The sequence below is a fragment of the Dermacentor variabilis genome, chromosome 6 (assembly GCF_050947875.1).
Source record: "Dermacentor variabilis isolate Ectoservices chromosome 6, ASM5094787v1, whole genome shotgun sequence".
NCBI lineage: Eukaryota > Metazoa > Arthropoda > Arachnida > Ixodida > Ixodidae > Dermacentor > Dermacentor variabilis.
In genome coordinates this window covers 197,910,424-197,934,731 of record NC_134573.1, presented here as the reverse complement: position 1 = coordinate 197,934,731, position 24,308 = coordinate 197,910,424, and the positions used below count along the sequence as shown (strand labels likewise).

Genomic DNA, 24,308 nt, shown 5'->3' with positions numbered 1-24,308 from the left:
TGAACACCCTCACCAACTGTTCCAGCAGATTGGGATGGACTTATTGGGGCCCTGTCCGATGTCAACATCAGAGAATAAGTGTATCATCGCGGCCACCAACTACCCTACCTGCTTCGGCAAAACGAAAATCCTGTGTTGAAGACAAAGACTGACATCCGTTGGACGTGGCTTATTCATTTAACTACCAAGATGGCTTGTTCTGCAAAGAGTTCTGACAAATTCTCATAATCCAAGCCATTACTTGGAGTAATTGGGAGAGGCGTCCAAAGCTTGCAACCTCAAGCAGTGGCTTGTGTGGAGGCACAGGGGGTGCCCCTACTGTGGTGAGACAAGCTGATACTGTATCACTTCACTGTTTTCGCTAGCAAGGGCATCAGTTGAAGGAGCTGCCTTTGGTGAAGAATCAGATCAGAACAAATCTTCACCAGCCATTGCAAATGAGGCTGTGACAACGATGAAGGACCGTTCCACCACAGAGTCTTGTGTGTTAATGGATCGTCGTTGCACGGCCGCTCAATAAAAAAGCAAGGTGCGGCCAGCTACGTCGCGCCATTGACAATAGGCGGGCATGTCTCGGTCCAGTTTACAGTTGCAACCGCTTTTCTTGGTAAGGGCGCCACTGCTCGAGGATACTTTTGTGACTTCGCATCGGGGCTAAGCAGGCGTTGGTTCTCACATCAGATAAACACTGGTGATGCTGGTGATGCTGTGGATCATTCATCGCCGACCGTATCGAGTGTTCACGGCAGAGCGGCAAGTCATTCAGCAAGAAGTAAACAAGATGCTCGCCAGAGGCATTGCTGAGCCTTCATCAAGTCCTTGGGCGTTGCCAGTCATGCTCGTCAAAAAGAAAAATGGCACGTGGCGTTTCTACATTGGAGATGCATCTTGAGAGCATCACAGCTATCCTTGATGTCTTCTGCAAGGCTGGGCTCCAATTAAACTCATTGAAGTGCCACTTGGTGCGGACAGATTACAGTGCTAGGCCATCTCGTCGATGCTTCCGGAGTAAAACCCCACCCGGAGAAGGTTCGAGCTGTAACTGCTTTTCCTGTACCTCAGTTTGTCAAAGACGTCCGGAGTTTTGTGGGGCTCTGTTCTTATTTCTGACGGTTCGTGAAAGATTTCGCAGCAACCGCTTGACCACTCACTGAACTTCTGAAGAAAGATGTACCTTTTACGTGGGGTTCCCCTCAGGCTGCCGCATTTTTATGCCTTATCGCGATTCTCACCAATCTACCGGTCTTGGCCCACTTTGACCCGTCTGCACCTACAAAGGTCCGAACCGATGCCAGTGGTTATGGGATCGGCGCCGCCTTATCGCAACGCCAACACAGATACGACCACGTTTTAGCCTATGCTAGCCGGCTCCTGACAACTGCAGAGTGCAACTATTCGATTACCGAGTGCGAATGTCTTGCTCTCATCTGGGCTGTTTCAAAGTTCCGCCCATATTCATATGGTAAGCCTTTCTCAGTAATCACAGACCATCATGCACTCTGTTGGCTTTCGTCGCCCAAGGATCCTACTGGCCGGCTCGGTCGTTAGGCCCTCCGACTACAAGAATATCCCTACACAGTGACTTGCAGGTCGGGACACCAACACCAGGATGCAGATTGCCTCTCTCGCCACCCAGTCGAAGACGCGACCTCTACGTCTGATACTGACACCGACGCCTGTGTTCTCTGTTTTTCCACTGCTCCATGTCGACAACGAGCAGCGCCGTGACCCGTCCTTTTGTATCATCATTGACCACCTGGAATTGTCACTTGCCGACAGTTCCCTTCGCTTATTCACACTTCAAGATGGCATACTCTACCGCCACAACATTCACCCCAACGGTCCTGCATTACTCCTTGTGATCCCTAAACACCTTCGCTCGGGTGTTCTCTACAAACTTTATGACCTTCCCACTGCTGGTCACCTGGCTGTGTCATGTACCTATGACCGGATCCGCCGACGCTTCTTTTGGCCAGGGCTTGCTTGCTCCGTTCAAAGATATGTAGCTACGTGTGAGAAGTGCCAGCGACGCAAGACACCATCGATGCTCCCTGCTGGTTACCTTCAACCACTCGACATTCCTGCAGAACCATTCCTTCAGGTTGGTTTGGACTTACTTGGCCCTTTTCTTCTTTCTAGCTCTGGGAACAGGTGGATCACTGTGGCCATGGATTACGCTACGCGCTACGACATCACCTGAGCGCTTCCTACAAACTGCGCCACAAATGTCGCCGATTTTCTTCTACGCGACGTGATTTTATTACATGGAGCTCCGTGACAATGTTTCACAGAACGTGGCTGGGCATTCCTATCAAAAGTTATTGCAGACATCCTGCAGTCCTGTGCCATGAGGCACAGGCTATCCACGTCAAACCATTCGCAAATAAATGGCCTCACGAAGCATCTCAATTGCACTCTGACAGACATGCTCGCAAAATATGTCTCTTCCGACCACACTAACTGGGACCTCACTCTACCGTTTGTCACATTTGCTTATAATTCCTTGCGCCACAACACAGCCGGTTATTCCCCTTTTTCCTTCTGTTCGGCCGAGAACCAGCACTGCCCCTCGACACAACCCTCCCTGTTCACGCGGCACCGACCAGTGAACATGCACTTGATGCCATCGCCCGCTGTGCCTACACAAGGGAAATTGCCTGTGACCGCCTTCTGAAATGCCAAGAGAGTCAAAGACGTTTGTATGACCGGTGACACCGAGACGTGCACTTCTTGCCTGGTTCTTCGGTGCTTCTATCGTCCTAGTCACATCAGGTCGGCCTGTCAGAAAAACTGGTGTCTTGTTACAGATGCCCATACCGAGCGCTTCGTGCTGTGACTCCCATCACCTACGAGATCGCCCCTGATGCCCCATCTGCTTCCCAGTCCAGTGATATTGTGCCCGTGATACGACTGAAGCAGTATCACCCTCCCAGTGATGACATTTAGACGCTCCGGAACGTCACTTGTGCCACCAGGAGATTATGCTACGCACGTGTGGTATTTGATTGTTTGAACGAGGCATGTGGGCGCCATCACTCGAGAAAAGAGGAGGAAGAACGAACTGGGCTCGTGCTGTGAATCTAACCGGTCAGTGCTGCAAACGCTGTTGCAAATATAACCTGCAAATAGTTGCTCATCTTACTGACTCGTTCTTCACGTAACAATGTGATAAAATAGCCAATGCAGCATCGTAGATTTCAAGGGCCTCTTCTTCAGTGGAAGCTCCCATGACGAGGTTGGCCACGTAGAATATGTCTGTAGGTGCGTAGCCATTATTGGCTGTCTTTTTCCACATTCCGAAGTGATGCTGCAAAGTAGCAGATAGAAAGAAAGAGCTAGATAACACTCCGAAGAGCACACAAGTCATTCGCCATTCGACGATGGAAGGTACTGTTTCCACTTCATCAGCTAGTCGGTCGACACACAGAAAGCGGAGAGCATCGTGGTCTTCTTGCCGAACTCAAATTTGAAGGAAATCCTTCCGGATGTCCACTGTCAACTGCTTATAGGTTCATCCTGAACTGTACAAGCAGTTGCAAGAGCTCAGCACCAAGTTTCACCCCTTTGTCCAAGATATCGTAGAGCTATGACATGGCAGGTTCATAGGTAGATGCATCAAACACTATGCATATCTTCGTAGTGATAGCTTTTTGGCGGATTACTGTATGGTGTGGGAGGTACTAAACCGTTGCTCCGTGCTCTAGAGAGGTGTCTACACATTCAGCCTGACCTTTTTTGATGCACTCACTGATGGTGTGGTCACAGTGGCATAGCCAGAAATTTATTTCGGGAGGAGGCGGGCGGGGGTTCTCTGCTAACAACTACCACTGCTCCTCCCCCTTCACCTCTCTCTCTGTGTACATATATGTGGAAGTCGTTTGACGTAGTAGTTCTGCGGGAACCCGCAAGGTGGAGAGAAGTAATTGATAAAGGGAAACTCAGACATCCACCGGTTCGTAGCAACTGCTACAAAGGAAACCCATACGGGTTCCTCAAAAGAAAAGCCTTAGAGTTGAAGAAAAATTTGTCCTGGTCCGGGACTCGAACCCGGGACCACCGCCTTTCCGGGGCAGCCGCTCTACCATCTGAGCTAACCAGGCAGCTAGCAGATAACAGGGCGAAGTCGAAATTTGTCGACAACACACGAAGCAAAGGTAAGTGTTTGACGTAGTAGTTCTGCGGAAACCCGCAAGGTGGAGAGAAGTAATTGATAAAGGGAAACTCAGACATCCACCGGTTCGTAGCAACTGCTACAAAGGAAACCCATACGGGTTCCTCGGAAGAAAAACCTCAGAGTTGAAGAAAAATTCGTCCTGGTCCGGGACTCGAACCCGGGACCACCGCCTTTCCGGGGCAGCCGCTCTACCATCTGAGCTAACCAGGCGGCTAGCAGATGGCAGGGCGAAGTTGAATCTGCATATGTGGAAGTCGTGCACCATGCAAAGACAAACTCCTGGCACTCCCCAGAGAAGAATGCTTTAACAAGGATGCGTGCATTTGCATTGCCAAAACAACACTTAGCTTAACTTCTGACAAACGTTTTTCATTGCTAAGGCGTCCACCCACTTCACATCAAATTATTCTGTTATCCTTAGCTATTTTTAAAAATGATATAAAAAAGAACAACCAAAATTTCATTTACAAATTGATACATTTATATAATGTCGATGACCTAGCTGGTACATGACTTCGAAAAACAAACAGCACTAAAAACGGGGCCAAACAAAAAAAGACAGCGTATTATCATGTGTCTTCTTCATCATCATCATCATCAGCCTGGTTACGCCCACTGCAGGGCAAAGGCCCCTCCCATACTTCATTTTGTACCTCTTATTAAGTTTCACAACAAGACCTGCCACCCTCTTGTTAATGCTACAGAATTCCTGTATGTTACCAGCTATATTCTTATTAATCAGGAATCCGACTCCTAGTTCTCGTCTCTCCGCTAAGCCCCGGTAGCACAGGACGTGCCCGCTTTTTAGCACTGTATATGCTTCTTTTGGCCTCCTAACTTCACTGAGCCCTATTATACCCCATTCACTGCCCTCTAATTCCTCCAATAGTACTGATAGACTCGCCTCACTATATAACGTTCTAGCGTTAAACGTTGGCAGGTTCATATTCCAATGGCGGCCTGTCTGGAGCCAGGGATTCTTAGCACCCTCTGCTGCGTCGTAGGTCTGACCGCCGCCGTGGTCAGTTGCTCCGCAGCTGCTGGGGACTGAGGGCCGGGGTTTGATTGTTGTATTCATATAGGAGGTTGTGGCCAAGTACTACACCAGGGTGGCCAATCCTGCTCTGGTGAGGGAGTGCATTACCGGTTCTGGTCACCGGGATCAGGCCATACTCCAGGCCTGTTTATGCAATTGTATCAACATGCGGCTTTTTTTTTTTTAATCTGGTGGAAAATTGTGCGGCACCGGGATTTGAACCACGGACCTCTTGCACGCGAGGCAGTGTTCTACCTCTACGCCATCTGTGTCTTCTTGTTGCAGGCCAAACTTGTTTCAGCCCAGGTTGTTTTCCAGCCAGACCTTCTAATGAGTGGTACGGCCATGGCTACATATGGAAGAGAGTGGCACTACTTTGCAAGCCGCCTATCACTCAATCGCACTTTCGGCAATGTGGGCATGCTATAGTATTCTAAACTTAAATATACAGGAATGGAGCTTTCCGCTAGAACATCAATAGTATCATATGACGCAAGTTTCACTCACTTTCGGCGATCTGCTGTTCGACTTTTTTGAAGAGATGTTTGGAAGTAACTTGCTAGCATGGTATTGTAGTCATCACACAAAGCAGGAGCCGCTGTGGTTGCTTAAATGCAGGACCGTGAAGGTCGCAGGATCAAATCCCGGCCACGGCGGCCGCATTTATATGGGGGAAAAATGCAAAGACACCTGTGTACTTTAATTTAGGTGCATGCTAACGAATCCCAGGTGGTCAAAATTGATCCGGAGTCCATTGCTACAGTGTGTCTCATTATCAGATCGTGGTTTTGGCACATAAAACCCCATAATTAATTAATCACGCAACAGATATTGTTATATGATCACACTCGGGAATTGATGAGGCAGCTAGTCCGAAGCAGGGCTGCTTTCTGTTTAGAAACCTTTGTGAAAATTACAGCATTCATAGTTCGTAGTAAAATAAGGGCCAGTAGCTCTGAGAGATTTGAAAGCGTCGTGTCTCCTGAAACCTGTCTATTCTGAAAATTGCTGAGACATTTAGTTAGGATGGGCTCTCCACAGCAAGCAGCATGTGTTACTATGGGGTAGGTGAGCCTCAGCTAGGCAACTGGAACGACTGTCTGGTGTTGAGTGATCGGGCAGTGACGAGATGGTCTTTGTTCATAACTACCCGCCAACTTTGTTCTTGACAACTTTTATGCGCATCCCCCCGCTCCTCATATCCATCACCCCTATCCTCTTCTTAAAATTCTTTTTCCATTAGTCACTGTCACACTCTTCAACATTCACTGGTTTGTTGAATGACGCTGCGGCTGCTAACATTCCTATACTTATGTTTCTGCGTGGACCTTGAGGCCATTCCCCTACCTGCCCTCCCACCTTTCTTTTGTGGCATTTTCTTAGCTTCCTTGGCCCAGCACCCCCATCCTTGATAAATTTTGCTGTGTGCAAATCAGCATTTTGTAGGTCTTTCTTTCTTGTCATGTTTTTTTGCATTGTTTTCATTCCTACCAGTGTGTACAAACTAGCCTAACTGCAAGCTCTTCTCAAGTTTATTAACACAATGGAAATTGGAGACAAAGGAAAGAAAAAAGAGAAAAAATAAGGGGTGCTTATTATGTGTATCCTAGACAAGCAAGTCCCATTATTTTTTAATGCTTTTCTTCTACACAGCGTGGTTGACGATTTGGTAAAGTAGCAGAAATGAGAAGCTCTTCGATAACACGAAGGTCTGCTGGGGAGCAACAGTGCCCCCATGTTTAATGCACACGCTTGTCCCATCTTTATCTGTGTGTGAAATTTTTATCACTGATCGTTCCTCAGCAGTTATGGTTAATATGATCCACAATAAGGTAGAGGCCCACCATGAGTGAGACCACAATGTTTTGTGCATTGGAAAGGGGATCGCCCCATGACACTTCCCCTCCTTTGGACCACCACTAGCCATCCCCTTGCTTTCACATTCAAGCTCCCCTTTCATCCATGTCGCTCTTTTGCAGCCCACCTCCTGAAACTTTGTTCTATGGGAAAGGGGGGAAGAGCTTCCACTGTCCTTTGAATCACTGAAGCTGGCATCTAAGCCCGTTTTTGGATACACTTTCGTTTTTGCTAGTCAGACTTCCCTAATGTCTTATCATGACAGGAGCCACGTAACGTACAGCTTACTTGTGTACGTATTGACATGTGAACTCGTTTATCTTTTACAGGTGAGCGCTTTTACTGTCCACGAAATCTTATTGCTCAGCACAGGACACGTCTACATGTATCAGAAGTTTCTAGAATGTTATCAATGCTTCTATCTGCTGTCTGTTGTCGCTGAACCTTGTATAATCTGATTACACAAGGCTTACACATTTGACGACTGATCTATAAAAGTCGACGCACTTGATCCGCTGAGCAGATTTTCGACGATCGCCAACTGTGTTCGCCGCTTTCGTTGAGCATTGAGTGTAGCCTGTTTTTGTGGGCACAGGTTCGCCCAATAAATCTTAGTTTTGTCTTTCACAGTATTGCTACTGTGTTCTTTAACATCACTACCACGTGACATCTGGTGGAGGTGCTGGGTAGGCGTGCCTAGGAGGGGGTGGTGGCGGATGACGGAACTGCGTCTTCACTGGGCCCTGCCGTTGGGGTGGAGAGGAAACGTGACGGTGGGCTACAGCGGCATATGTCATCGCTTGCGGCTGAGGCTGCAGTGATTCGGGGGCTACTCCGAGTTGTTGTTGGAGCTCCTCACGGACGGCGTCGGCAATTAAAACCACTTGAGGCTGTGATGAAGGGAACAGCTGCTGTAGCTCCTCCCGCACAACCACTCGGATAGCCTCGCTCATGTCTGCGGTGGCCAGTGACTGAACTCCGGCGTAGTTTGTTGAGTTCGTGTGGCGGTTGAATTGCCGGTTCCACATTTCCAGTGTCTTCTCAATGCTTGTGGGCTCGCGAAGAAGCTCGTCGACTGTCTTCGGTGGTCTCCGTACCATTCCGACGAAAAGTTCCTCCTTTACACCAAGCATCAGTAGGCGGACTTTCTTTTCCTCGGATATTTCCGGGTCGGCATGGCGGAATAGGCGGCTCATTTCTTCTATAAAAATCACGGTGGTCTCATTAGGCAGCTGCACTCGGGTTTCTAGGTGTGCTTGGGCTCGATCTCAATGTACGACGCTTGTGAATGTCTGCAGGAAGCCGCTTCGGAACAGGTCCCAGGTCATTAAGGTGGCTTCTCGGTTCTCGAACCACATCCTGGCAGCGTCTTTCAATGTGAGGAAGACATGTCGCAGTTTGTCGTCGCTGGTCCAGCTGTTCCAAGCCAAGCCAAGCCAGTCCCAAGCCAGCGTATGGTCGTCGTTGTGGCGACAAGTAGCGCCCTGGTGACAGCGAACGGGATGGTCGTCGAGAGTTTCACTGAGTGGCGGCTAGGTAGTCGGCGATGTCGTGTGGGTGCTCCCCAAGTTGTGGACGCGGCGCGTTGACGGCGAACCCTCTCAGTCCCAAGTCGCAGTATGGGCATCGGCGGTACACATGGCCGGCTTCTCCGCAGTGAAAGCAGAGCGGGCGGTGGTCAGTGGCTCACCAAATGTCAGTCTTCCTTGGAATGCTGCGTGGGGCGAGGGGTGGACGAAAACACTCTGACGCCGACTGCCTATTACGCGCCCCTATCGATCCCCCGCCGCAAGACGATGAGGACGACGATGCCTTCCTCGGAATAATAAGCGCGGAAGGCTTCACTAAACAGCAACGAGCAGACCCGGAGCTAAAAGGCCTCGTCGAGTATTTGGAAGGGGACGCTGACATAGTCCCTAGGGCATTTAGGCATGGATTGTCTTAGTTCACGTTACAAAACAACCTGCTCATAAAGAAGAACTTCTTACCAGTCCGCGCCAGCTACCTTCTTGTTCCATCAGCGCTGCGTCCAAAAGTACTGCACGCCCTACACGACGATCCAACCGCTGGGCACCTCGGATTCTCCCGAACGCTGTCGAGGGTACAGGAAAGGTATTACTGGCCGCGTATGACCGCCGATGTCGCCCGTTATGTCAAGACATGCCGAGACTGTCAGCGACGCAAGACACCACCGACAAGGCCAGCAGGATTGCTACAGCCGATCAAACCTCCTTGGCAACCATTTCAGCAGATTGGGATGGATTTGTTGGGACCATTTCCGGCGTCAACATCCGGAAATAAGCGGATCGTTATGGCGATGGACTATGTCACCCGGTTCGCTGAAACTAAAGCTCTACCGAAACGCAGCGCAGCCGAAGTGGCAAAATTTTTCGTCGAGAACATCCTGCTGCGACATGTTGCCCCACAAGTCCTCATCGCTGAAAGAGGAACAGCCTTTACAGCAGAGCTCACCCAAGCCATTCTGCAATACAAGCATACAAGCCACAGGAGAACAACTGCCTACCACCCGCAGACGAATGGTCTCACGGAGCGCCTGAACAAGACTCTCGCCAACATGCTAGCAATGTACGTCGATGTTGAGCACAAGACGTGGGATGCCGTCCTGCCGTACGTAACCTTCGCTTACAACATGGCGGTGCAAGAAACAACACAGATCATGCCGTTCAAGCTGGTTTACGGCAGGAACCCGACGACGACTCTTGACGCCATGCTGCCGCACGTGACTGACTCTTGACGTCGCTACCTATATGCAGCGCGCCAAAGAAGCCCGATAGCTCGCCCGCCTACGGATCAAGAATCAGCAGCATACCGACAGCAGACACTACAACCTCCGACGACGCTACGTCCAGCCTGGTGACCGTGTTTGGGTTTGGACCCCAATACGTTGACGAGGACTCAGTGAGAAACTATTGCGATGCTATTTCGGACCCTACAAGGTCATCCGAGGTGTTGGCAAACTGGACTATGAGGTAGGTCGTGCTGACGGCATTTTGCATTCACAGCAGCGCCGCTCACGACCTGAAGTAGTTCGTGTTGTGCGTCTAAAGCCGTTTCACCAGCGCTAATGAACTTTGGGGACGTCACATAGCTGAACTTTCGATTTTTTTAGACTGTGTCGCCCTGGTTTTTTTTTTTTGTTACTTTATTTAACAAGTGTCCTTATGTGTTTTACTCTGCTGTTATGTTTGCAGCATCAGGACGATGCCTTTTGAGAGGGTGGAATTGACATGTGAACTCGTTTATCTTTTACGGGTGAGCACTTTTACCATCCACGAAATGTTATCGCTCAGCGCAGGACGCGTCTACATGTATCGGAAGTTTCTGGAATGTTATCGATGCGTCTATCCGCTGTCTGTTGTCGGCGAACCTTGTGTAATCTGATTGCATGTATGCGCGACGCGAATGGTGTAGAACTTTGTGGAAGGCATGCGGGTCCCAGCGATTACTCTGGAACATTCGACGGCTGATCTATAAAAGCCGGCGCGCTTGACCCGCTGAGCAGATTTTCGCCAATCGCCGACTGCGTTCACCGCTTTCGTTGAGCATTGAGTGTAGCCTGTTATAGTGGGCACAGGTTCGCCCAATAAATGGTAGTTTTGTCTTTCCCAGTATTGCTACTTTGTTGTTTAACGTCACTATGTATTCGATAGTATAACGTCACGATAGTATTGTGTGAACTGCGTCACTGCTAGTTGATCACAAATGCCAGCGGTATCCTGAGGATTGGTGATCCTTAGTGCATCAAGTTGCCACACCTCCAATGTCATATGCAGCTTGCCCATTCTGCTCACACGCAATGAATAGGGCAAATGTGCTCGAGTTTCAATTAGGGAAGTCATTGGCGGGCTTTACAACCAACCGAAGACCGTCTCAATTGCACATTGGTCGCTGCTTAGGTGTTCTATTCTTCTACTCACTATGCACTAATATTAGTCTGATCCTATAAGGACATTGAGTGTTGGCATCGACTGATCGTCCAGTCGATGCTGATCTGCGACAAGCATCTTACGTTCACGCAGCAGTGCAAGCAGATCTTGTCCGATGGCTGGAGTGTTCAACGTGCAGACTTCTGCTACCTCCAAAGCATGCTTTGCATGCTTTGGTGCAGACTTCAGCTATCTCCAATGCATCTACATGATGTCATGGGAGACAAAATGACTATGAAGTTTGAGCTTGACACTTCCACAGCTGTAACGGTGGGAACACTTAGAAGTGCCAAACGTCAACAGAGAGAGGTCTTCTGTCACGAGGGAAGGCAGGTTGAGCCTTTTGAACAGGTCGCATCGAGTGAACGTTCCCTGGCTGCCGGTGTCAAGCAGTAATCAAATAACATAAAATTGCAGTTTTCGGATACCCACACTGTAGCCGTCTGCATCAAGACAGGTGCAGACGTAGAACTGCTGGCTGGAGCATTTGTTGCTGGCAACTCGTCGCTTTTCATTATGTCATGGTGGACAAGTGTATCACTGCTCTCAGTAGACGGGTGGTTGCCATCTTGTTTACATATGGTGCAAAGTGCTGAAAGATGTTTCGAGCAGCACTTGAACTTGAGCCATGCTGCGTTGCAACACTTTCGTGCGACGTGTCCCTCTCTGCTGAATTTAGAACAACAGTTCTTTCCCATTAGTTGGTGTCTAATCTTGCTGGCTGACAATGTGACATGCCAGTCCTTTGTGGCATGGTCACATTGATAGCACCGTACACAGCAGAGATGGCCATTCGGTGCAGATTCTGTGGCCAGTGCTAATGTTGACGATACTGGCGGTGGTAAACAAGGTTCGCATTGCCCTTGTCCAGCGGGGTTGGTTTCCGGTAGGGACTTTGAATGGGAGGCCTGGCTCTCTTCTCTGCTCTCAGTTTTTACCTGCAGGAACTTCATGACCTTCCGCACCTCCTCTTGCTGCAACCTTAAAGTAGCCTCCTCCTCGTCCTCAGTCTCCTTCATGTATTGACAGTAGAGAATGGTCATATCATTGGAGAGTGATTGCATAAGGACACAATAAAGTACCACCATGTATTCTGGTGCTGGAACCCCGAGAATGTCGAGGCAGCTTGTACAAAAGTGCACCTTTTCGCAGAGTTCCCACAGTGACGATACCTGAGAAGAGCAATCAACGAACGCGGTAGGACTGCCAAACCTCTCTAAGAGTATTTTCACTGCTACTGCATAGTTCACTTCCGTAAGGCGCACACCTCTGATGGCATGCTTTGCTGTTCCAGTTAAGTATGATCTTAAATATGAAAACTACTCTATGTTGAACAGCTTGCGGTTGTTATGGATTGTGGCCTTGCCCCTCACAAAATTCACTGGAGAAAATGGGTACCGGTAGTTTCAGCAAGGCAACTCACTGTATCAGTGCTCGGGAACATGCTTGAGTGGAAACGCCTTGGGTGGTGGGGTCGCTCACAACGCTCTGGGTCGCACTGTCTCCGGCCCTTGCAGCAGAATTCGAAAGCAAGTGGAAATGGCTCATGGTGTTACAGATCTTGTTGTGATACTCCAGAGCTACAGTGGCTTCCACCTCATACTCAGACCTCTTCCATTTAAGAATAGAACTGTTTATATTTATATATTTATCTTCTGCAGGAAACTTGCACAAAAGTGCACCTTTAATTTCATTCTTTGAAGGCTTGTTTCTATCTTCAATACTTGGAAGGCTTGTCTTAATTGCTTTGCAGTGCTTCTTATGGTTGCTTTGCCACACAACTGGTATACCAGCATCTAATGATGATTCGGCTGACATCAGTACCTGATGGCATTTTGTCAGGCAATACTGGCTCTGTCCAGCTGTGCCTGAGCACCAAGCTATGCTGCACATTGCCAGGAGCGACTCTCAAGGCGAGCAGTGAGTCTGCAGGATCCAGAGAAATAAACGGTTTCTTGTCGCATCTTGTGATGTTCCGAAAAGGGTTCCTAACATATCTCGGAACTACATTGTGTTGTAAACTTCTTAATTTACAGATGATAATGGTGGGCACAAACTGTGCTCAAGGTGTCCTTGCTTACATGTAAGAGGCAACATCGTTCTCTTTGTGCTAGGCCCTCTCTTTTAATAATGCACTTTCATTTCGCGTAAATTTTGCAGCGGCAGTTTTGCAAACCCAAGAAGCATGGCACAAAATCTCTGCAATGTAAGAACATATCTTGTGGTGTTTACTTGCTTACAGACTGAAAGCGTTCTTCTTTTCTCACAGGACGTATTATGTGATGTTAAAAATTGCAAATTTATATAAACCATATCTTGGTAATTTGGTGCAGCTCGTGGAAGTCAGGGAGTTGTTCCATTTAAAAAAGCTCAGTATGAACAATAAATTGAGCAACAAACATGCTACATGAGACATGCAACTTGCTGGACAGGAAACTCGGATGATATTATATGTACATACATATATAGCAGAAGTTTGCTTCTTGGCAACATTGTTCTAGGCTGGATTCTCGGCATATTGTTTATCGTCTGGTCTGAAATGGGCTCCACCTGCAGCACCAGCTGCAAGACTCCTATACAAAATCAGTGTTCGAGAATGATACTGTGGAAGTAAGAGAAAAAAAATGTATAGACTATGCTGCACTGTCACCCGACTAGAGCAAGTAAACTGCGCTAAGAGTTGTCTTTTACAGCACCTGTAGTCAACATGAATATTAAAATATTTATGTTGACGAAATGGCACTGTTTTGGCAGATGCTGTCAAGGCACTTGGAGGAAAAATGAGCAAGATGCGTGCCTCAATATACAGAGGGCATCTGCAGCAAAGGTCTTATTTGCATTCCATAATACTCCATTGCACTTCGTTACACCCATGTAATGCAGTGAAGCATACTGATAGCGGTAAGAACCTCCTTGCAGTGAAGCATACTACCTGCAGCTGTTTGTTATCGGAAAGAAGATTGCCAAGCTGCTTCAAGAATGCAAATGGAATCCCAGTTCGATCCATGTGTTCCACACAAAATGGGTGGTACTTGATTTTCTCACTGAGTGGCTCCGGGCATGGGAGCGTAAATTCCCACTTTTGATTTCTCAGGAGACTGTCTCGAGATGTGTGGGGTTGTTGAGATAATCTATATATAGGTAGATATACATCCGAATTCGTCTGTATTTATGCCGAATGAAAGTACCAGCGAACTGGCTCGAATAAAGTGCAAGTGTAAAATTCCGAAATAAAACCTGTAGATATAATGTCAGCTTACAAGTATCTCTAAAGCACACTGACCTGTTAATGGAATGGTAAGTTATCTTGTCACAGTGCACCGAAAATAGGAGACAAGGAGATGTACTACAAAAGCAGCCTCTTTAAGAAACCAAGCGTAGAGTCGTCTTCTTCATCTTTGGAGTTTCCCCACTGCAAAATGGAGTTTGCTGAAACTACCATTGTTCTTTGTCTTCTACATAGAACAAATGTGGCAATATTTAATGTATTACTTGATTGCATTATTCTCTTTGATTTAGCCATTCAGTGTGTTTGCATTCTTGGATAATGCCCTAGAATGGGTATGTGCCAATGTGATACAAATACAGAATTCTTAAATGTTATTTGGTATGCGTCATACTTCTCTGTGTATACACCTCCGTAATCACCATTCTTCCCTCCTCAAGCATAATTCATTACTTTCGTCCTCGTGACGTAGCTATGTAGATGTCCCGCACTATGCAGCCACCTGATTTAGAGTTTGCATTTTCATATAGTTTGTGACCATAGTGCTTAAACATAAAAAATGGGGGAGAATAAAGTTTTGAAATTTGTGGTGGATAAACATGAACATTGCATGACATTACAAATTGCATCGGATGAAAGTAAACAAAATTATATGCATCACTATTAGTTGTAAAGTGTTTAATTAACTGCTTTACTAAGCTTCGCTTTACATCAAATCTAACATGTGTGTTCGATCTGCACAATTTTCTATCTTAAGAGCAATCCTCAGGGATCGCTTCTTGCAACACTACCTTGCAGCAACATTGATCATAATAGGCAGGCAGCCATGTTCTTGCACAGAACTCTAGTTATCAAAGCTTAACTGAGAACATAAAGGGTGACATGTATCAAAGCCACGAAGGCATTAGCATATCAAATGAAACAAGACAGTGCTGTATAGCTCAGCGCTCAGCGAGCCTGCACATTAGAAAAATGGCTCTACTTTATATTGCAGCTTGGCAGCCAAAAACGCACATGCACAAAAATGCACATTACACACACATGTACAAAGAAACCTCAAAAAGTAGCAAAGTGGTGAAATGGGCCAGTTGGCACATTGTAATATGGATAAAAACCAGCGGATACACACGAGAAACCAGATGAAGACGATGGGACAAGACCCGTTGTCTTCTTCATCTGATCTCTCATGTGTATCCTCTGATTTTATCTGTTTTACAAGAACTTCAAAAAGCATGCTGATGTGTGCACCAGCCCAGATGGCAAGGTAAAATGATGCTGCCCTAACATCTCTCAGAAAGTTAAGGTGCTTGGTTGCAGCTTGATATATAAATGCACTTAAAAATTGTGTTAAGCTTTGCTTGTAAGTTAATGTGCTTGAAAGTTACTGAAACAAATAAAAGAACAGATATTAACAGTGGTCAAAAGTGATCAATCACAAGGCTCACCAGGCTAGGGTTGATGAACCTGGGTAGCCGCTGCCTCACCATGACACCTTTGCCCATTTCAGCAGCCCTTCAGCACCAAAAAGAAATTCCAAATACAGTGAGTTAAGGATAACAGTTCATATGCTGTTCTAAGTAGTTGTGACAAATTCCATCGTGATAACAGCAGAATAGCAGCTTAGGCTAAACTCTGGCACTCCACGACTGGCTGCGGCACTGCTTAGCAATCAATGACCCATTCTCGGCACTGAGCCAGCAAACATGACACTTATGAGGTCACATGATGAACTTAACGTTTTCTTAACTTAACATATTTACTTAACGTTTTCAGCTGGTGGACCAGCCTTCGTCAGAGTACAGTAAAGCATTAACAACATGCACACAGCTTTAAAATCACTGTATCAAGAGCAGATGGCGCACTATCTGTAAGCTGCAAGCTGAGTCCCTGCAAGCTGAGTCACCTTTGCGCCCGCATTCGGAGACTTCACGCCAGAAAGAAGCAAGGTGGCTGTGGCGTGAAACACAAGAACCCCCATGTAGATTGCCAAGTTGGCGTTATTTATCAGGTTCCCCTGACATGCGGCAAAACCTACATAGGCCAGATGTGCCGTTGTATGAACGTGCGAATCCGTGAACACGAAAGGTCTATTAAAAACTGGGAGCAACGTCATTTACCCACGCATTGCCTAGATCATAAATGCAGGCCTCTGCTCAATCAAGTTAAGATCCTGCGCAAGTGCAGTTACGAAAAAGCACAGGAGCTTCTAGAGGCATATTATATAAAAAAGAAGGGACAAGCATGCATCAGTGACACATCGATCATACTTTACAATAGGGAGGCACGTTTCCTAGAAAATATGATTAGCTGAGCCACGCCATTGGTTTTTTCTGATTTTGTGTTTTTTCTCCTCCTACCTGCTGCTGATACCCTGATGCGCCTGGCTGGCATGAACTGATATTTAAGTGTTTCCCTCGAATAAATATCAGCTGTTAGTTTGCGCCTGTCCCGTCGTCTTCCTTGTGATCGTCTACAAAACGCACCCAATCTTTCCAAATACAATGAATCAACTTGCCCAACAATGCATTCTGCTAAGCGCACTATCTGTGCTGACTAGAACTTACACTGGGCAACATAAATCATTATCAATGACACACATTTTGGAATACAAAAAATGAAATGCAGATATGTTCAGATACAATATATACAAACATGACTCAGGTAAGTGACAGCGGTTACCATGATTAGGCGTAGTGAAAACAAAATGATGTACACGTGCAGATACAAAGGCGTGATGTTTAGCACATGGCATCTCTAAGTGCAACTTGGAATTATCTAAAAATTGAGGTGTTAAGCGTACAACTTCAAGCCACATACGTCAAAAAGCCACATGCAAAAAAAGTGCTGAAATCATACATGTACACTGTGTGGGAAGTGCATATTTGTGCTCAATCTAAAGTTAGACAAGTTACTTTTCCTTTGTTTTCATTTATTCTGGACGAGACAGTGTTCAATTTATGAATAAGGTAAGATTTGCGAAGCTTGCGGCCATAGCTGGTGCGGAATCCAGATTCGAGTATGGTTACTTTGAGATTGTTAAATGAGTGGCCCGGCATGTTCAAATGTTTCGAGAGTGGTAGGTTTGGTAAGGATTTGGCATGTGATCTGTGGTTGTTAAAACCGATGCTGAAAGGTGTTTCAGTCTGGCCTATGTATTGCATGTGGCAAGTGCTGCACTCGAGCAGGTACACTACATTACATGAATTACAGTTGAAACTGCCTTTAATTGCGAACATGAATTGGCTGGCTATGCTGGTGGCAGTCAATGTAGGTGTTATATGAGGACAGACTTTGCAATGTGGTTTATTGCAGCGGCTGCAACCAGTCGGGTTAGAAGCAGCGATTTTTGACGACATTAGTATGTCACCTATGTTTTTCGAACACCGATACACGACACGAGGTGGCTCAGAAAAAAAACGGCCTTTAACCTGTCGCTTTGGGTGACAATGTTGTAGTGCTTGGGGAGTATGCCTGAGACCTTAGGGTTAGACGTGGAATGTGTGAGTATCAAATTAGCCGACTGGTAGCCACTGGGCTTGTTTCTGCTTTTTAGAAAGTCCATCCAGTCATGTCCTGCCACTCGGTGTATCGTGTCATCGATCATCTTTTCTGGGTATTTACAGTTGAGAACTTTCTTTTTGAGTTTCTGGCAAAAAGAATTAAAATCGTCTTCTTTGGAACATATGCACCTAAAGCACTGTGCCTGGCTTTATGGAATCGCAGTCTTGCAATGACGCACATGGCTGCTTTCAAAATGAATAAATTGATTATCAGTTGGCTTTTTGTAGAGTTTTGTGATTAGGAGTCTGTCAAAAACAGTAATAGTGACGTCAAGGAAGTCTACAGCCAATGGTGAGTAATGATGTGCGAATTTGTAGCGGGGTGTACCTGGTTGAATGCCACAATAAGTTTAAGAGTTCTGTTTTGCTATGTGTCCAAATACAAATTATATCATTGATGTAGCATTTACAGCAGACAGGTTTTAGTCGTACACTCTTAACGTTTTCGTTCCCATAAATGTTCCACTAATTTGTACATAATGAGAATTATTAAATTCGAAGTTGATAAACTCAAGAACTAACTTCAGCAGAATCTCGAGGGTTGAGCTGTCAATCGGGCTATTACACTGGAGGTGTTCGTAGGAGTTCAAGAGAGCCTGAATGCCATCCCTGTGGGGAATGTTCGTGTAGAGGGAAGTGACATCCATCGTCACCAGAAGCGAGCCTTCAGGAATGGTTAGATCTATTATGTTGTTAAGAAAAGCATTAGTATCCTTAACAAAAGAAGAAAATATGGCTGGAATAAATTTGATCAATCTGTCGACATAACAAGAGATGTTTTCTGTGACTGTTCTTATGCCGGATACAATTGGACGGCCTGGATTACCTGGTTAATGTACCTTCGGCAGCAGGTAAAAGCGTCCGGCTAATGGACTAAGTGGGATCAAGGAGCGTGCTGTCTTATCATCAATCTTCTGCTGCTTCACCAATGCTTTTATGGTGTCCTTAATCATGGATAGGAATTCGTCGGGAGGATCACAGGGAAGTTCTTTATAAAATGCGCCGTCAAATAACTGTCTTACAACTTCTTTTATGTAATTTTCTTTTGTCATTATCATGACTGAGCCACCCTTGTCCGCCGGTTTAATTACAATATCATCGTGTGTGGTTAGGCTTCTAAGAGCATTGGATTCGCTAGTGGAAAGATTTCCCTGGAATGGGGTGAGTGTCTTGTAGGTGTTGAGCACGTGAGAAACAGCTTTGATATATAGGTCTAGGCATTTGTCCTGTTGCGAGGCAGGCATCCAGTGTGTCGCGGACAGTATAGCTAGGTGGTCTTGTTTTCTGCTAGTGCAGTCATGAAAATATTCTTTGAGTCTTAAATTTCGGGAGAAGTTTTCAATGTCTTTCATTGATTGGAATTCGTCGAAGCCCCTGGTGGCTGGACAGAAATTAAGGCCTTTTGAAGGAACCCTTCCTTCTATAGGCAGAAGCGCAACATGGGAAAGGTTAACTATGGTAGTATCTCCAGCAATGTTTTAGCAATTGAGATTACAGAAGTTGTGGAACAGCTTTGTTTGGTAGAGTCAGTTACTACCGGGACATTGTCCTGCAACAGTTTCCGACTTTTTATTTTGCTTAACGCATTCACCTTTCTTCCTTCGTAAGCATTCAGCAAATGCACTTCATGCAGGATAAGTTGGTCAACCAAGGTACTTTCTTCTTTTAAAAGTGAGCTTGCCGATGATTCATAGTGATTTAATATAATACCGACTAGCTGGAGTGAAGCATTAGTCAGTACTTCTTGCGACTTATGCTTGTTTACGGTCGATAGTTATTTGGAGTTATTCGGGGTTATTTGGAGACTTGCAGCGTGGAACGTGGGATGGAGCTCTGTCCCTTGACATTGGGGTTCGTGCAGGTGGCTGTGTGGGCTCTTTGATAATGTGGCTGTGTGTCATTGATAATGATTTATGATGTACAGTGTAAGTTCTAGTCAGCGCAGATAGTGTGCATTCTGCTCTTGATATGGTGCTTTTAAAGCTGTGTATGTTTTGTTCATGCGTTACTGTACTCTGACAAAGGCTGGTGTGTGTGTGTGCGTGTGCATGCATGTGTGTGTGTTTTTCACAAAGAAAGGGTTTTCATACTTGGAAAAACACTTTTATGTAGTATGTATTAAGCAACAGAAAGCTGTATCGGGAGTTTTTTATGTCATGCTACAATTTTCTCATTGACACTTTTAATCTAACTATAATATTTGAGAAGTTCATTAATCATATTAGGACTAATTATCTAATTAGGCAGAATGAAAAAAATAATTTGATTATCTCCAAGCAACAGCAAACAACATTACCTTTGTTCTGTCCAACTATGTGGAATTTGCATATTTTTAAAGGTTTGGCTAAAGTTATGTGGGGCACCCTGCGTATGTGCGTGCGTGCATGTGTGTGTGAATTGATCAGTAATAAGTCAGAATGCATAATCTAGCACTCCTAACAATTCATACAAACATACAAGGTGTACAAAAAAAAAAAAGCCACTTCAGCAGTCACACAATGCATAACACACTCAACAAGTAACACTTATAAAACATGTAAGCTTACATGTAAGTAAACATGTAATATGCAATGTGATTATAATGTAACTGAACAAATACCAAAAGAAAAGGATGATTGGTGATACAGTTATTTTCTGAAGAATCATTGCTGCTTTCCAAATAGGTTAGCCATGCCTTTTGGACAGATGATGATTCTGTTAGTGTGACTACATTTGCTGGTAATGAATTCCATTTTGCCAGTTAATTGACAGCACAAAAGGGGAGCTTTGAAACCTAATTATTCGTGGAAAGATAGCTTTCAATTTTTTATTCTGGTTAATCCACTCGGAATTATAATGAGGCTGTTGAATGTGAGTCACGGCAAAGGGTGATTTGCTGTGATACAATGTCTGAAATAATGATAAGTGGGCGTGTTTTCTGCACATTGCAAGCGACCATATTTTAAGCCTTTCTTTCAGGCTCAACACACTGACATATACCTCTACCATATGACCGGCTTTCCACACTTCACACACATACACTTTTTTCCGCTTTGACACTATTAATGCCCATGCAACTCTTTACTTGACTTTTTTTAGGAATAACTTCAATCTTCACTAAAAAATCCACTATAGACAGCTTGGCTTGCGGAGTGTTGATTGACTACATGTTTCCATCCTGTTGATCTAGTGGAATAACCATAACGATTGGCACATAGCATGTGGCACATTTGAAAGCTCCTTTCAAACCCACTCCCTTGAGAAAATTGGATTCTCTACAGAAACTAAGCGAAATGACTTGTTAGTAAATTTATTCCTAAAGCATCTTTCTGCTCAAATAAATATAAACTATGGTCCTCTAGAACATTTAAAGGCTGAAAAATAAGAAAAAGTGTCTTATCCACATTGCGGAATGCAATGACAATCACGCTGTGTGGTCGAAGCATCATGAGGCTGAGGTTATCTACTTGATAGTAATTCGTGCAGCTAAATATTCTTTTACATCCCAACATAATGTGATGGCTGGAGGAAGTCTTGACTAACCACTTCAAGTTTGTGGTAGTCAACAGTCACTCATCTACCCTTATTTCTGTTAAATCGGGTGTCTCTCAGCGATGTGTTTTAGGGCCACTTCTCAAGGTGCTTTGAGACAACGTTATGCCACAAGACTCAGTGCAATTATTAGATAAAGGGCTGAAGTATGGCTTCAAACCCCATGTTCAGGTGTGTGAACATCTGACTTTAAACTGGCGTGTGGCAAATAGGACGTACACCTTGCGAGCAACGAGAATGATGGCTGCCAGATGGTGTGGACAGTTTGCACAGGTCTTCCCTCCAGTCATGTTAGTCGTCAAAACTTGGCTGCGCAATGTGTGGTAACCCTTTCCAAGATAATAATCTGTGTTTAGTGTAGTCTGACAAAGAAGGTGGTTTTGTGGCCCTACAGCACAGCACATTTAACGAGAAGGCCTTGCAGGCTATCACCAAAAATTTTAAACCTAACTAAAGTCACTTTAGAAAAAGTGAAAAGAAGTGCTGTTAAACTATGTGAAAAATGGGGTTGCATAAAACTGGCCAGGGACTCTCTATCTGGGCTTTTAGTGTGAAAACTTGCAAGTTAGACAACCTGTTTCGGTCTATTATAAGCGAGAAAGGGATGTGACAATACCAGGTGAGTAGATTTCTTCTCACAGCTCTTAATGCACTTGAGGTTAAGGATCCGTACCTCAGTAAGAGTTCTGACCATGTTGTTGTTTTTTCGGGGTTGCGGCAGTGTGGGTTACGGATATTCAGTGGACATATAAGACCTATTATATTCTGTTCCTCACTCTACTAAACTGTTTCCTGATGTGTTTGAATGCACTAGTAACAATGACGAGGTTGTATTTGTGAGAAAAGTTGAAATGACAGCAATTTTATGTCACTGTTGGAATTTTATTTGAACAACACCTTGTGTTGTACACACTTACCTGCAGAAGAAAGGTATTTGTATCAGTTTGCGCATTGCTCCAATTTTACGGGACATATTTTTATCTACTATTAACAATTCACTGGCAACGTGCTAACAGCTCACCTCTTTCTTTCAAAGTGTTTAGGTAAGTTTATGATTTTTTAGTTCTTTTAAGATGTGACTGCCCAGTGGCTTATCAGGAGGTCGTCGATTTAGTTTGAGCTGATTTCAAGCGATGTGGACAAGGACTGTCTTTTACCTTTGAACTGCCTGTTCAATTGAATCTCTCAGTTTCCCTTCTTCCCTCATTTATTCATTGCGAGGGTCTCGAATCTGGCAGCCTCGATGTCATTAGGTAGCATGCGAGGGTTTATTAGCCATGTGCCTGCTCTCTTAAGATCACGTGTTATGTGACGCCATTGAGCAATAAAGGATGTTCCAGATCTGCCCACCTTGGCTCTGAGTGGTGCTGGCTAACACTCCTAGGGCTAGAGCTAGTAAACATAAATACTCAAGTTAGTGGACCAATTGATAGCCATTGCTGTAGCACAATTGGCAATGCAATGCAAGCGTAATGCAGAGGTTGTGGGTATGGCTCCCACCAGCTACAAGTTATCTTTTCATCAACTTTCACTTCCCTTTTCTTTATTATTTTCTACATTCTAATTTAAACCACAGTTAATTTCCCCAATGCTTTCCTTGGCTTCATTGTCTGTTGGCTTTATGTGGTCATGATTAACAAAACCGAGCCCCTCAGTTTTCCTTCTAGACATGATAGGGATCATTGCAGCGGGAAGAGGAGTTTTTCAGAGAGGCTGATATGCTGAGACGGAGTCCATAATATGAAGGACATTCCAAAATTAAGTTTAATCATTTTTCTGAAAGAGAACATTAAATTAAGTACATGGTACACCAAGTGAAACAAACAATCAACATAAAAATTCACCGTTGTTGCTGGTGCAACGATGGAAGGAGCGTCAGTGGAGGAGGAATGACGCATGCGCAGTGCCCCAAAGAGACAGTAGCAGCAGACCAGCATGCCCACACAAGACCACACATGATCAGATTCATCACTTGGGATGGGAGAGATTGGATCATCCAGCCTACAGCCCTGATCTTGCCTCATCAGACTTTCACCTGTTCCCTGGATTGAAAGTCGCATTCTCGGGACGTCACTTCCAAAACAATGCTGAGGTGGAGCAGGCTGTGCGACAATTCCTTGCATCGCAGGGCACCAAGTTTTACTAGAGTGCCTTCTTCAAATTGATTGCATGCTACGACAAATGTCTCGATGTTGGTGGCGACTATGTGGAAAAATAGTGCAAGGTCTATAGTTCATGATGCCATGGTGTATATTTTTTTAGCAATAAAGTTTCCATGTGAAAATAAACGACAAAACATACATTCAGAATGTCCTCATAGTACGAGGGAGTGAGAAAGTAAGGGGTTGTGTGGTAGTGAGTGAACAGGGACTTCTGAGAATCCTGCAACTGCACAAGTGGCTCACTTGCAATATGGTGTGCCACACTAGCCCAGGTAATTGTGTCATGAGCAAGCTGAGTGTACAACTGCAGTACAGTGCGAAGCAAGAAGTCTATTGGAAGAATTCGTTCATGACCATACAGAAGATAGAATCCTCTTCTGAAGAGGAGGTCATGAAGCGGCTGGTGCAAAAGTACCTCCCCATCTACTCGAGCCCCAAAACAATGTACCTCGAGTACTCGGGACCTGCTGACCTTGAGCTGGACGCCAAGATCAGCAGACGCCGAGATCAGCAACGAAGAGGCTGCCTGTCACTCTACGAGCTCAACAGCAGTTCCATCCTGAGCTCCGACGGCATAACGAACAAGATCCTGCGCAACCTAGACGATCCATAGACTGACTTCCTGACTGAAGTCATCAACAAGGCATGGAAGTGCGGCCAGGTCCCTGACCCGTGGAAGCTCACGCACACTGTGTTCATCTCCAAGCCTGGCAAGCCACCCAGCCTGGACAAACTGTGCCTCATCTCGCTCATGTTATGTGTTGGCAAGGTGGCCGCTCAAAAGGCTGACCCGGTACTTGGAGGACAGTGGAGTG

General features: G+C 45.5%; 1 protein-coding gene and 1 non-coding gene across 4 annotated transcripts in view; both read right to left on the bottom strand.

Annotated features, from left to right (window-relative positions):
* The window catches only part of LOC142586048 (intermembrane lipid transfer protein VPS13A-like), a 935,034-nt gene that overhangs the window by 78,757 nt on the left and 831,969 nt on the right, over window positions 1–24,308 (bottom strand). For all 3 annotated transcript variants that reach the window (XM_075697293.1, XM_075697294.1, XM_075697295.1), the window contains one exon: window positions 15,686–15,752. In XM_075697293.1, coding sequence (XP_075553408.1) covers window positions 15,686–15,752 — 67 coding nt within the window. The remainder of the gene's footprint in view (window positions 1–15,685; window positions 15,753–24,308) is intronic.
* TRNAS-GGA (transfer RNA serine (anticodon GGA)) lies at window positions 4,026–4,100 on the bottom strand. Its single transcript has one exon. It is a non-coding gene; the product is annotated as a tRNA-Ser (tRNA).